The 13,876-nt window shown below is 45.7% G+C and overlaps 1 protein-coding gene across 3 annotated transcripts in view; it reads right to left on the reverse strand.

The window, feature by feature from the left end:
• Positions 1–625: 625 nt before the first annotated feature.
• SMAD9 (SMAD family member 9) overlaps positions 626–13,876 on the reverse strand; it is a 46,007-nt gene continuing 32,756 nt past the window's right edge. For all 3 annotated transcript variants that reach the window (XM_061993870.1, XM_061993854.1, XM_061993864.1), the window contains 2 exons: positions 12,666–12,922; positions 626–8,196 (listed from right to left, as the gene is read on the reverse strand). In XM_061993870.1, coding sequence (XP_061849854.1) covers positions 8,053–8,196; positions 12,666–12,922 — 401 coding nt within the window. In that variant the 3' untranslated portion in view covers positions 626–8,052. The remainder of the gene's footprint in view (positions 8,197–12,665; positions 12,923–13,876) is intronic.

Raw genomic sequence — 13,876 nt, forward strand, 5'->3', positions numbered from 1 at the left:
AAATTACTCTTTTTAATGTGTCAGAATATATGGGGAAATCTCACTGGCTGAAATTGGTAGACTAAAGTTTTTGCTTTTGTTTTAAATGGCCAGCTTATGAAAGCATTTAGGTGAATGGATCTGGTTATAAGCATTTTTTTAAAGCAAAGCCTCAGCGTTGAGAAGGGACTGACAGGGCCGAGTGAGAGCAGCACAGCTGCAAGTCTGTCTTCCTACTGATGCCGGGCTGGCCCATAGCTGGGGCTTCTGCCAGGGGGCAGCAGCGTGGCTGCTTGTCACCCACCTCCTGCAAACATCAGCCCAATCACCCTCACACCCTTCATCTGCCACAGGGTAGTGAGGGATGTGTGTGCTTTATTACATCCAGATTTTATGCTGTATTAATTTTAACTCTATTTTATAGGGTCTGGCATCCCATTCTGCTGGGAGCATTGCTTTGTCCCATTACTCGTTGAGTGAAATGGCTGATTCTTCCTGCCTAAGACTGACTTGTATGAATAAAGACTTCCTAAATGCTCTGGTTCCCAAAGTCACTGGTGCTCAGACTTGGACCTACAGCTTTCCAGGGCCAGTTTCTTTCAAAGAGAAAAAGGAGAGGCAACAGCCGAAAGAGCTCTTAAGTCAGAAATATCTTTATTAACAGTAAAACACAAGACGTGAATAATCCCTTTTACAATAGAATAATTCCAGCCAAAGAAAATGGAGTGTGGTAAAAAGTGTATTGTTCAAACATCAGACTAAATACGTTGACTCCAGAATGCTTCAAATCAAATGCAGCAGGAGGAATGCTTGTGAAAATGTCCACTTGATCGGCAGTTGCTGTATCTTTCTCAACATGACTGGGCATGAGAGAAGAGTACTGTGGGGCTGGTGGGAGGACTCTGAGCTGCCCTGACCTCTCAGGCTCCTGAAGAAATTATGTCTGAGATTTTTTGTTCTCATGAGACGGAGGAGTCCAGGTAGCCTTCTTTTATACAGTGAGCTATAAGATACTGTCTTACAGAACATCACTTACTGCGAATATACTACTTTCTCCTGGATGGTGCAGGTGTTTTGCTTTGATTCTGATGGGAAAGAGAAGGCAGAATTGCTCATTGGCAGAAATGATGCTATTAAATCAAGGTTATGAGTCTCAGTGCTTTTCTGCACCAGACTGGTAACTCATACTTAACCAAAAAAACCCCATTTTGCTCAAATCCACCATTTTGCCCACTTGGCTGCCTAGAATTTGACAACCTTACGGCTTCACACAAAAAGGCCTGTTTTTTCACTTTGTGTTGCTTCTCAGCCCCATTTGTAACACTGGCAATAATAAAACGAGGGATTAAATTGCGAACCCTGCAGAAAGTATGCTGTGGTACATTTGTACTTGAGTATTATAAATAATTAAAAATTCCAATTGCTTGAGTAAGCAAAGAGAATGTATCTGCATGTGCATTAGCTCTGCTCACCGTTATGTTTGTTCCCTTGCTCTCGTTTGTGAAGCTTCCTTCAGATGTGACTAAGACTTAACACACACTTTAGTGAAAGTGCAGGGAGTCAGGTTTTTTTTTGTTGTTGTAGCTTTTCTTTGCTGATGAGGTCTGTACTTAAAATTATTAACTGCTTGGTCTATTTCCTCCTATGCTATTCATATACAATATTATTTGAATACTTACATGAAATATAAAATAGCAGCATCCATGGATAGTAAAAACACTATGACTGAAGGTCTAAAAAGTGTTCATAATTAGCTGTAAATGTTCACATTGGGTGTAATGGAAGAGGAGCTGACTCTGGAGGCCGTAGTGGTTATGTGTACCTTGCCTAAGAGCCACGGCCTGCAAATTCACCTCATCCTCTGTACAGGCACCATTTGCAAGCGCGGCCCAGTGGCAAGTGGAGGTGTCCTCTTGAGAGCACCCTCAGCTCCCTGGCAGAGAAGTGTGGCATCAATATGGCAATCTAAGGTAAGGCACGCCCAGGCAAGCTGTTTATAAAGCCCTGGGGTGAGCAGGTGACAGGATTCTGGCTGCTCCTGGCCACTCTGGGGCATCCTAAGAGTAGATGATTGCTACACACCAAAGGCTGTGTTTTGGGCTGGTGCACAACATGCAGAAGTGTCTGTGCTGGAGAGGTGAAGTGGTTTCACCCTGCTGAACACAGGCTGAATGCCCACTCAGGCTTTCTGTGACCTGCCAAAAGGTACTGCCAGTGCTGCCCCTAGGAAGAAGCCTCATGTCAGTGACTGCAGTGAAGCCTCCAGGTTCAGGAGCTTTTTATTCACAGACCTAAAGTCTCACAGAATCTCTCCCTGTTGCAAGGTGGGACTGACTCTGTCAGGCTCTTTTTTGATGGTGACTTGAGCTCACAGTCACTCTCAGGGGAGCACTTGTCCGGCCTTAGTTCCTGTTACAGCTCAATTTCAAAGCCAGGAGCCCCTGTGAAGGCTCCTGCAGACTGCACCTTCCTCTGGGCACAGCAGTTTCCCACCTGTGCAGGGCGTGAACTGCTCTGTTGCAGTTCCTGAGCAGATGCTCTGGAGAATCCGTGCCTTTCAGTCGTGTGGGTTCTGGTCAGACATTGAGGAGCACACACTGGATGTGCTTAGAGTGGCCCTGAATGCCTGCTGTCCTGCAGCAAGGCAGAGGGCCATCTTGCCAGTGCAGTTCTCAGGTGCAGCCAGAGCCTCCCTGGATCTCATGGGACACCATTTGCCCCAACATATCTAATGGCTGCAGCAGGAGGGTGGCACATTCAGCCAGGCTGTGTGTGTAGCACACACCAGCTCAAGGACTGTGATACTCCAAGCTGCTCCTAAAACAGGTTTTGATGATTAGTGTGAAGGCATAAAGCTGCAGTGATCACAATGGCTGCCCAAGCACATCCTGTCTTGATGCCTCCAGCAATGACCACTGAGCACATCCTTCCTCCCCAGTCCCTTTATCGTCTCAGTGCAATCTCTGGCTCCTGAAACCAACTGTGAACTCTGAAGTCCTTAATAAAAACCCCCTCAGTCCCTTCAGTGGAGTCTCCACTCTCTGAAAAGGGCTGGAGTTCAGATGTTCAAATAACAGTCTGTTCTCCAGGCTTCTGCAGAGCAAGGAGCCTTTGGTTTGGAGAGCACGTGGGATGCATTATGTTTGGTACCTTTCTGATGATATAAATCTATATTCTGGGCAGCACCTCTCAACTTTGAAAAATGGCATTTAATTATCCTATGACTCATTAATCTTTCTTAATTGTGTTTGGTTTTGGTTTTAATAAGTTAGGTTATGAGGAGCCAGGGGCAGAGGTGAATAGTACAGAGGATGTAATGTTTCTTTCCTGTACTGAGCACCAGGTAGTGCTCAAGCATTCCTGAAAGCTATAGCTGCACCAGAGAAGCCTCTCATGAGCCAAGAAGATTGGCCTTGTACTTGAGACCCATTCAAAGGTATTAAATTCAATCAAGCTTCTCTATAAATCACTTCCATCCAGCCAAGAAGCAGTCTCTGCCTCTGTAAATCCAGCTGTTTGTGCAACTCCTCCACCACTGGTGAGACTTTCTGACTTGTAGAGCTTATTAGCCAAGTGTTGTAAGACAGGAAGAAGGGCAGATTAGATGAAGTTACAGTCACAAACACCTGATTTTCTCCACTTTAAAGAGTTGTGCAGTAGAAATGATGTTTACAGTGAGAGATGTTTGCAGTGTTGATTGATTTTATGCTGAGAGAACATAGCATCATAGCTCTGTCCTGCACTGCGCTCATGGTGAAATAGCTGAGGATAAACATGCTTTGTCCTTAAACAGTCTCTGACAGAGAGCTCTGGCCTGTGGCAACCAGCTGTTCATTCTCTGCACAGACCCACAGAATAACATAAGTTGGAAGGAATCTCTCCAGGGCACCAAGTGCAATGCTATCCTCGAGGCAGGGACCATGAGGAAAGCTGCTCAGGGAAAGTCTTGACACAGTACCTGCTGGAGACATGGAAGGACTGGCAGCAGTTAAGCTGTCTTCTTCTCCTGGCCACTTCAGATGAAAACGAGTGGTCTCCGTACCGTGACAAATGTGCTTTATGCCTCCGCCAGCTGAAACTCCCACTGCTGCCTGCTGATGCATGGTACTGCTCAAACTCCCACTGCTGCCTGCTGATGCATGGTACTTCTCCACAGAAACTTTCAAGAGGGTTTGAACTGTTGATGGCTCAAAAAAAACCCACCCCATTTAAAACAAATCTGCCTTCCATAATAGTCTCCGTTAAGTGGTTTTAAATCTCTGAGGAAGCATATCTCCAAAGCTTGAGTATTAATGAGTACATTTAAAGGCTTTAAATTGACTACAGCTTGATGGGTTCACGAAGACCTTTCAGTAGAAAGTATTTCCTTCCGAAATGGGGAGACATTAGATACAAAGTCACATTGCTGTCAATTATGAGAAACCTTAATTTTTAACTGAGCTCAGTTCACATATACCAGGGAAGCCTGTAACAAAGACTGTTCAAAAAGAAAGAGAAATGACCAGTTTTTTAGTCTTACTTTTTATCACTGCACCTGGGCAGGGGTCACCTTCCTATTTACTTGTTTGCCTCGTCCACTGTTGCCGCTTCTCCCTTGTGATCTCTCCACTTCTCTTGGGAAGGAGCTGTCAGCTGCTGTGTTTGCACAGCATCTCATACAGTAGACTAAGTCCCCAGAGGCAACCAAAAGAGGAAATGGTTCACACAGCAGTACCAGCCCTTCCAGAGGCTAACAACTCTGATGGATGTTAGCTTTGATTGCCCACAATCAGGTGCTTCAATGTAACTTTCAGCAAATCGTTAAAATTTGCTAAAATTCATCTCATCCTCATGCAGAGATTTTAAATAGGTCAGAAGAATCATGCTCCACAAATGCCTCTTTACTTACTAGTACGGGAATATTAGGGTGGCTGCCTTTATTGAGGTGCATGTGTGGACTGCACTGAAGCCAAATCCTATTTGTGTGAGGATTACTACAAAAGTAGACATATAGGAAAGGGAAAGCTGCTCTGAATTTACCAGCTTCAGGTTAAACAACACAAACACATACTGAGCAAGCATCATTACTAGGCTAGGAAAGCCACCATATCTTCCCTTGGGCCCTTCTCACCTACTTTTGGGTATGTCCAATGTAGCAGTGACCCTGAGTTGCCCTTAACCTCCATAGGAAGACAGAAACACGCTCAGAGCACAATGTATTTCACCTGCTTGAAACACATGCCTTAGGATGAAACTAGTGATGCTGCAGAAGAACCTGCTTCTCTTCACTGGCCATCCAGTTCTCTGCAGCATCAGCAGGTAACTGGGTTCTGGAGCTGCCCAAGAGTAGATGCACCTCAGAACATCACCCTTTGCTCTCTGCAAGGACGATGACAATGCTGGGAATGTCTACAAGCAACCCCTTAGGCTTCTGTCTATATTAGGAAGGTAGGAAGTTTCAGCCTAAAAGACAAGGAAGAATCTAGGACAAAGAACAGAGATAGATCCTGGACAGGAGAGGTGATTTTTCTGTGTCCTGAGCTGCTAAGAAAGCAAAGGGATGAACAACATGAAAACAGAGAAATTACTGGACAAAGGGTGCGATAAACATGCTAAAACCCAGTTACCAGTACCTTGGTACAGTGACAATGACAGAGGGAGCTGAGGAGAATGTCTTTTTCCAAAGTGATCTCTCTCAAGTCTGCTAAAATGACATGTCTGGACTTTCTGTGTAACATTATTACCAGAGTTCATTGCTGCAGGAGACTGTAAAGCTTTTCCTGCCCCACAGTCACACTGCTGACCACACGGTACAGAGTAGGGTTCTTCATATTCACAATTTCCTACACAACTTGTTACTGCTGCTCAAACAGCAGTATCTTATCCTTCTGTGCCCTACAGATTCTGCAGGCAGCTGAAGATGCATCTTATTAACATTTATAAATATCTAAAGGGTGGGTGTCAGGAGGTTGGGACATCCCTTTTTTCTATAGTAGCTAGCAACAGGACAAGGGGTAATGGGATGAAGCTGGAACACAAAAAGTTCCACTTAAACATAAGAAAAAACTATTTCACTGTGAGGGTGAGGGAGCCCTGGCACAGGCTGCCCAGAGGGGTTGTGGAGTCTCCTTCCTTGGAGGTCTTCAAGACCCACCTGGACATGTTCCTATACAACCTGACCTAGGTGGAACTGCTTCTGCAGGGTGGTTGGACTAGATGATCTCTAAAGGTCCCTTCCAACCCCTACCATTCTATGATTCTATGAAATGAAGTAACCCTACTAGTCTACTGATTCTTCTGTTCATAATCACCATCCTGTAACAGGTATTACATAGCATCTGAACCACTGGGAAAGTCTTTCCAGTGAACATTACTCCTTTTGCATATGTGATGCACCTGGAGATTTCAAGCATCCTCTTCTAAATACACAGTAAAACGTGTAGCACCAGATATGATGGGAGAAGAAACGAAACAGTCTGTAAAACATACTTTTTTTTCTTTTCTCAGTATACTTCTGGTGTGTTCTAAGGAGGAATATGATTAGAGAAGTTAGCACTGTTTCTGGCACTTAAAACAGTTTGAAGTGAACTATTATGGCTGGAAACAGATAATCCTCTCTACCCTTTCAGCAAGGTCATGGGGACCATCCAAATGTAGTAAAGAGTTTCACCTGCCTCCTGAGAAAAGGTTACCAAGAGAACAGCATTTTGTAACACTGACTCTGTGGATGAGAGTATGAGCAATAGGTTTCCCTGCTTACAGAAGGACCACAGACAAGGAGCCTTGGAAAAAAGTTCTGCACATAGATCCATTATTTGCTTTCTTGTGGCTTGCCCTGCCTCACCCTCCTCTGCAGGAGAGCCCAGCGCACTATAAATGAGGAAGCCTGTAAGCTGAGAAACCATCCACAGGGATGCAGCAAGTGCCTGGTAGAGAAGCCCTCTCTGTCAGTCAGATCCTGACTGTCCCAGTACAGGGGGCTGACGTGGCTCACTCCCACCTCCATAGGGCATCCTGTGAGTGTGGGGCTTTCTGTTCCCCAGACAGAGACAATCCCAAGAGGAACAATAAAAGTCCTTACTCAGTTCTTCAATGCACAATTCATTTCCCTTTTCTGAATCACAGTCCAAGTCCCTTTTAGACGTACCCTTGACATCAGCACAGCAGCCTAACTACAGACAGTCCTAACTTTAAAACAAACTACATCAATACTGTATAATGGATAGGATTCATTTTACATGCCGGATACATATGCAAGTATGCACGTACTCTGCAACAAAAGCACTGGACGTTAGTTAGTTTTTAAACTTACAGGCATATATTTCAAATTTCCTTTTGATGTTTTTTTCCTTAGGAGCTTGTTGCTTTTCAGTGCAGCAGTACCGTACACTACTGTGTTAACAGCATCAGACTATTCAGATGTGTCCACAATGCTCTGATAAGGCTCCAGTGCTGAATGCATCCTGAGGGCTCTCCTGTCACATCCTAAGGCAGATAGGGATGCCTCAGCTCCTCACAGGATCTCTTGTCCCGTCGTGCTTTGCAGTTAGGTGCCAAACAGGAATTGCAGTTCAGTCCTTCGGTTCACTGGATAAAAGTCATCTCTATACACAAAGTCCCATGCACCACCTAAGGTCCTCTTTGAGACCCAAAATTGGGATGTTAAATTGGCTATAAATGGTGTAGAGATCTGACTTCGGTTGCCTGCAGAGGGGTGAATTTCACCTACTATGAACAGCTACAGCCAGGTTTCTGAATCCGTGTGAAAGTGCTGAGAATTCGCCCCGTTTACTGGCGTGGCTGGGAAATGCAGATGCTCACGGGAAACATTTGACACTTTCACAGGAATTTGGCTTATTTTGTACTAGAGAACAGATAGGCTACACCTGAATTTCTAAACTTATTGTACTGGCAGCATCAGAGTAACTAGAAACCACAAAACGTAGCGTGAAAGAGAAACAAAAAAGAGGAGAGGAGACTATGTATAGATATATTTACATCTACATACATCTACATAGAGAAGCTTCTGTTCACTGGACATCCTATAAGCCACTGTCTGCCACAGAATCCATCCTAAGGGAATTCTAGAGATGATTAAGAGACTGAGGAGATGGGGTTATGAGGTGAGCCCATCTGTGTCAGCACCTTATCCAGCCATTGCAATGGTCCATGCAGGTGGATCTCAATCCAGCAGGGCGTGCTTGTAACATCTTGGCGATGATACTCTGCTCCCCAGCCCTACAAAAGCATCAAAGGACCAAAACGTGAGGTTTTTCTTCTTTTAAAAGAATAACATTAAATCACAACTCCTGTGCTGACAGTCTAACACAACTACAGGCAGTCCATCACCCAAGTTCCCAAGATTTAATACATCGTCCTACGGATAAGTTTCTCTAGAAACTTCACTCCTTTTTAAGGTCACTGGTACCACAGTTATCAGGGACTCCACACTATTAAGTTTAAAATGCTCAGTCACACTTCCAGGTGTTGAGATCAACTGGCATGGCAAGGCGTGGTTCCAAGGCTGGCTGCCTGCAAACAGTCCAGGGGAATGGCTGCTGCTGCTCACAGCCCAGAGACATGCCCAGGGAAGGCTTCCAGACCACCATCTGGCGTAGACAAAATGCAGGCCAGGCCTGTCAGAATGCTCTCACAGGAACTGGGCATGATCCTGGGCACTGCTTCCTTTATTGCTAGAGATGCATCCTACGAGTCTGAGGCTCTAGAAGTTCTAGTTGCTTATCTGAACTTCTGCAAACTTCCAGCAAGGTTCCTATGTACCATATCTAAGCTATGCATAGACATTCTCCATAGGTTTTCTATCCCTGAACACATCCTCTTTTCCCAGGGGAGTTCCTAGCTGTCTGCTGTGGGATGTCCTGTAGTAATTTCTCCAGTTCTTTCAGGAAGCCAAGGCATTTGGAGCATCTAATAGACGATGGGGATGTGATGCTGGCAGGGAGAAAAGAGAAGCTGAAGTCCCTGTGCATCAAGCAGGCAGTGTCTGTTTGTTAAGCAGGCAGTCTGTCTTCACCACAGCAATGCAAGACACCCAAGCCACAGCCCAAAGCCTCGCAGCTCCCTGTCTGCCTCACTGCCTGAACTCACCACATTTCCAGAGAGCAACGTGCCAAAAACGGTTCCACTGTAGGATGAGACTCTTCCTTTGTGGGCCACGGATGGGAGAAGCTGAGCTCTACCTGTCTTTATGCTTGTCAGGAGGGTAGATAGTCTTGTCGTGAGAAGAAGGCCATAGGAGTATATTAAGACTGATGCCTGCCAAAGGTACCTAAATTGTAGAGTGCTGGACAGTGCTGACAACTGAGGCTGCTAGAACCCACATCTCCAGCTGCAAAACTAGGATGAACACAAAACTGGATGACGTAATAAGTGATCTGGATAAAATCCATTTCTACCTAATGAAGAAAAGGGGGTAGGAAAGTGCAAGAGTAAGATATGGACCTACCAAAGCCCAAAAGGTACTTTTAAACAGGCAGCAATTTCCTGACCTGCAGAGTATTATCAGGCTGGAAAGGGCCTGTATTCACAGGCATATCAGATCAATGTTCTGGACATGTTTGCATTAAATATCACTCTTTGAGTCAGCTCAGTCACACTTCTGGGTCGGTGAGGTCTCAGGTGCTGGGCTGCAGCAAAGACACAGGGCTGGCAGGGCGGGTGTTGGGGGAGCAGATGCACTCTGCTGACTGGCTGGATGGGAAACCAGGGGGAATAGTGAGGAGAGGCTGGAAACAGAACCCACTGGATTGGAGGAGCCTGGCAGCAGGTGCAGGTAGCCAGCCACCCCCATCTGCAGGCAGCTCTCCAGACCTCTCTGCTGACTGGGGCTCTAAAGCTGAGGAAACCCAGGAGGGCAGCAGCCCCTGTGCCTTGCCTATACCACTCTCATGGGCGCAGGCAGCCTTCTTCATCCCTGGGGCCAAAATGAGCCTGGAGGTAGAGGTCTCTTAATGAGGGAATAAAGTGAAAAGAACTTGCAAAGTGGTGGCGGTGGTGTTTTGCACAGATGGTGGGAAGAGGATATCGATATCCGCAACAGGGAGACCAGGAACGTGCCTTCCGGCATGGAGGAGATCAGCTGAGGAGTCCTGCTGCTCCTGCCAGCCCTCCACACTTCCTATGGGCAACAACTCTCTCCAGCCCAGGCTCCAGACAGGTCCCAGGGTGCCGAGCTGCCTCATGCAGTGGGGCCTGGCCAAGTCTGCTGGGTCATCCCCTTAGCCCCAAGACCATAGGAAATGTGCTGGGTTCAGACCTTGGCTTGGACAAACCGTCTCATCTGTGGGGAGGAGACAACACCCATCCTGCTCTGGATATCAGCAGTGCTCAGTGGCTAGAAACTGCTGCCTGCTCTCACTGGTGACACACACATGTGCTCGAGGGCTGAGCTCCTCCCAGAAGCTCAGTGGGCACAGGAAGGATATCAGAAGGGACAGGACCTTCACAGAATCATAGAATGGTAGGGGTTGGTTTAGAGATCATCTAGTCCAACCCCCCTGCAGAAGTAGGTCCACCTAGATCAGGTCACATAGGAACATGTCCAGGTGGGTTTTGAAGACCTCCAGAGAAGAAGACTCAACAACTCCCCCTCTGTCCTATGTCCTCTGCCCAGAAGATGATACAGTCCTGACAAGTTTCTTACGTCTTGGTCCCTACCTATCCCTGCATCCCAACTGGTAGCTCAAGCGTTGGTGTGTAAGAGGCAGGGTCTCCAGCCCTTTGCCTTTGCTTGCCCTGTGTGCTGTAGGTGACCAGCAACATCTGGACATAAAATCAGGGGAGAAGCCACAGGACTGTCCTGCACCGGGGGCTCTTGGTGTGTGGCTCTGACAGAACATGTTCCTCTGTGCCCTACATACACAACACCCAGGGGCATTCCTGTTCTCAGGCTGAACACATTGGGGCTCACACCTTGGGAGAGAAATAATTCAAGAAGTATGTGACTACAAGAAAGGATTTTTATAGTCCAGGAAGGAACAACCTACATGAAATTTGCATAGACATTTTCCAAAGGTCATGGGAAAGTTGAAAATAACTCCTTGCACTGGTCTTCTGGTGCCTGCGGCACTATAGCTACTGCTATTATTTCAACAAAGCAAGGTGATAATACAGCAGCAGTGTTACTTAGTGCATCAACACCACCACTGCTGCTGCCATGCTGGGCATGGAGGCAGATAACACATCAAAGAGACTGCCCCAGAGTTGCTGAGATATGAAAATATTGTGTAACTGGCTACACTGCCTTTACAAACAACATGCTCATTCATGCCTTCCATTAAAGAAAAGGCTGTTTGATGGGTTTCTTGCTTTCTTTGTTTTCCTTCTAATGCCTGCGTGTGAACAAGATGTCAATTCCTTCCCAAGAACAAAGCAATAGCACGGTCACAGGGAGGCAGATTTTGGCTTTGGCTCTTGGGAGAAGTTACAGGGCACTCTTTATGCTCTCACAGAGTTAAGAAGATGGGCCTCCAAGGATGGCTGGAAAGAGTCAGACCAGAAAGCTGAGTAGGACTCAAATCATCTGCTTTGCAGAACATAGAGGAACTAGGCTCGAGACTGGAACAATTTTGTAGTAACGTAGATGAGAATTCAATCAGCTTGATTCAGTCACTTGTATAGACCCAAATCTGCTCAAATCACTTCTTATGGCAGGATCAACTGGCTTCTAATGGTGTAATTTCTTTATTTTGCAGGCTGAACGTTGCTGCCAGCTCTCCTCAGCAGCACTACAGCAAGTAAGCCTAGCACATCTGTAAGCAGTCTTGAAACACCATTCTCTGGGTTTTAGATGCTACAATAGACACCTAAGTAGAGCCTCAGTGCTAAAAAGGGTCAAGAGATCTCATTCTGGTGAGATGGCCATTGAGAATTAGAAAACTCCCACAAAGACTGATGCATTGTTTACAGAGCATTCAGACTGCAAAGTTCAGCTATGAAAGGCATGGAAATGGTAACAGCTTCAGTGGCTTCCCGTCTCTGCCAAATAACAGGGGGAAGGTCAGATGTTCTTTTGGGTCGGGCTTGCAAAAAGTCTTTCTGGTTGGGTGGTGGTCCAGAGTGAATGTAATCAGGAAAAAAGATACTGTCTCAGCAAGGATCAGGCAGGTGGCAAACATCAGCAATTCCCAGCAAGCTCAGTGGGGGCTGAGTGAGGACTTGGTGTTTCTTGATTCAGATCATATATACCAGTCTACAGTAATGATGAGGCTGTAAATTAGCCTAGAAATGGTGGGACTGTAAATTAGCCTACAGACATAATGACATTCTTTTCAGATCTACTGCTCAACCAAGCTCTACTGCAAACCAGTAACAACAGGAAGGATCACGGCTGCCTAAGATATGTGCTACAACATTTATATAGTGCTTAGTCCCTCAAAGTTGAGCTCTTTACGCAATCAACGGGGTAATATCATTATGAAATCTCTGCTTATTTTCCACAAACCCCCCATGGAATACCTTATTTTTGGAATCCAAGACATTTCCAGGTTGAGCACAGAAACTACTGATTTTAGGCACCCAGAAGCTTAAGGCAATACTGTAAAACAGGCAATCTGAATTGCTGCCTGCAAGCTGGGTGTCTAAATCCCCACTTGAGAAGGATTTGGTGAGGTCTAGTTTTGCACCAAAGTTAGCAAGTGACGGGATTCACCTTTACAGAAACGCAATAGAAAAGAAAGAATCCTTACTTTAACAAAGCTCATGCGGATCGTACACATCTTGGTCAGCTCATACACCACTTCAAACCCATGATTGACTGACTGGGCAAGCAGCTGGGCAAAGAGCTGGTTGTTGAAGATCTTGAGGCTGCATCCACTGGGAATCTTGCAGACGGTGGCTGGGTGGAAGCCATGCTGGTAGTTACAGTTGCGGCTTTGCACGAAAATGCTGCTGTCACTGACACACTCTGCATAAACCTCCCCACCAACGTAGTACAGATGAACACCTTGAAAAAGATAAAACACCTCATGTATTATCTCTCCATTGTTCACAATGTATTAAAAAAGGTACTTAAATGGTGCATGCCACAAGGACGGAGCAGCACGTTTTTTGTGTTGTCTCAAGGGGGAATGGACAAAAGCTGGAACACACAAAGCTCCACTTAAGGAAAAATTTTCCTGCAAGGGTGAGGGAGCCCTGGCACAGGCTGCCCAGGGAGGGTGTGGAGTCTCCTTCTCTGAAGGTTTTCAAACCCGCCTGGACATGTTCCTGAGTGACCTGGTCAAGGTGAACCTGCTTTAGCAGGGGAGTTTGACTGGACAATCTCTAGAGGTCCCTTCCAACCCCTACCATTCTGTGATTCCGTACTTTGCACCAGAAATTCTTGAACTATTTTACTGGTGTGGGCATACATAATAAGCCTAGGATTATTGCAGGTACTCTGCACCTTTATATTGAGTTTGAAAAGGCATTAAACTGTGTGCATATCTGTGTATCTACACAAACACAGGGGAGAAAGTGTCATAAACACTATCTCGAGGTACTGGTCTAAGAGAAAAAAGCCTTGGTACATGATGTTTTTCTTTGCTTCTCAGCGAAGGTTGGTTTACTTCTTTAACTCACTAGCATGGTGCTTTATGATAAGAGACACATACACACACAAAAATATCAAACATATGTCAACCATATACAAAGCACAGATCAAAACTGCTAAAGAACTGAGAAATCCGTTATGCATTACACATCTAAATGTGTTTTGACTGCTGAGCACATGCACACTGACCAAGATCCCCTTCACCACATGCTAATTTTTTTACTACAGAATCCCATCTCACGCAGTTCAAACACAGCATGATGAGAACTTAAAATAGCTTTTCTGTATTTTGCTTTGTTCCCCATGTCCAAACTGTGTATTTGCATTTACAGTGATTTCCTCCTGGACTCAGTGCCTGAGTAACTT

The sequence above is a fragment of the Colius striatus genome, chromosome 1, assembly GCF_028858725.1.
Source record: "Colius striatus isolate bColStr4 chromosome 1, bColStr4.1.hap1, whole genome shotgun sequence".
Lineage (NCBI taxonomy): Eukaryota > Metazoa > Chordata > Aves > Coliiformes > Coliidae > Colius > Colius striatus.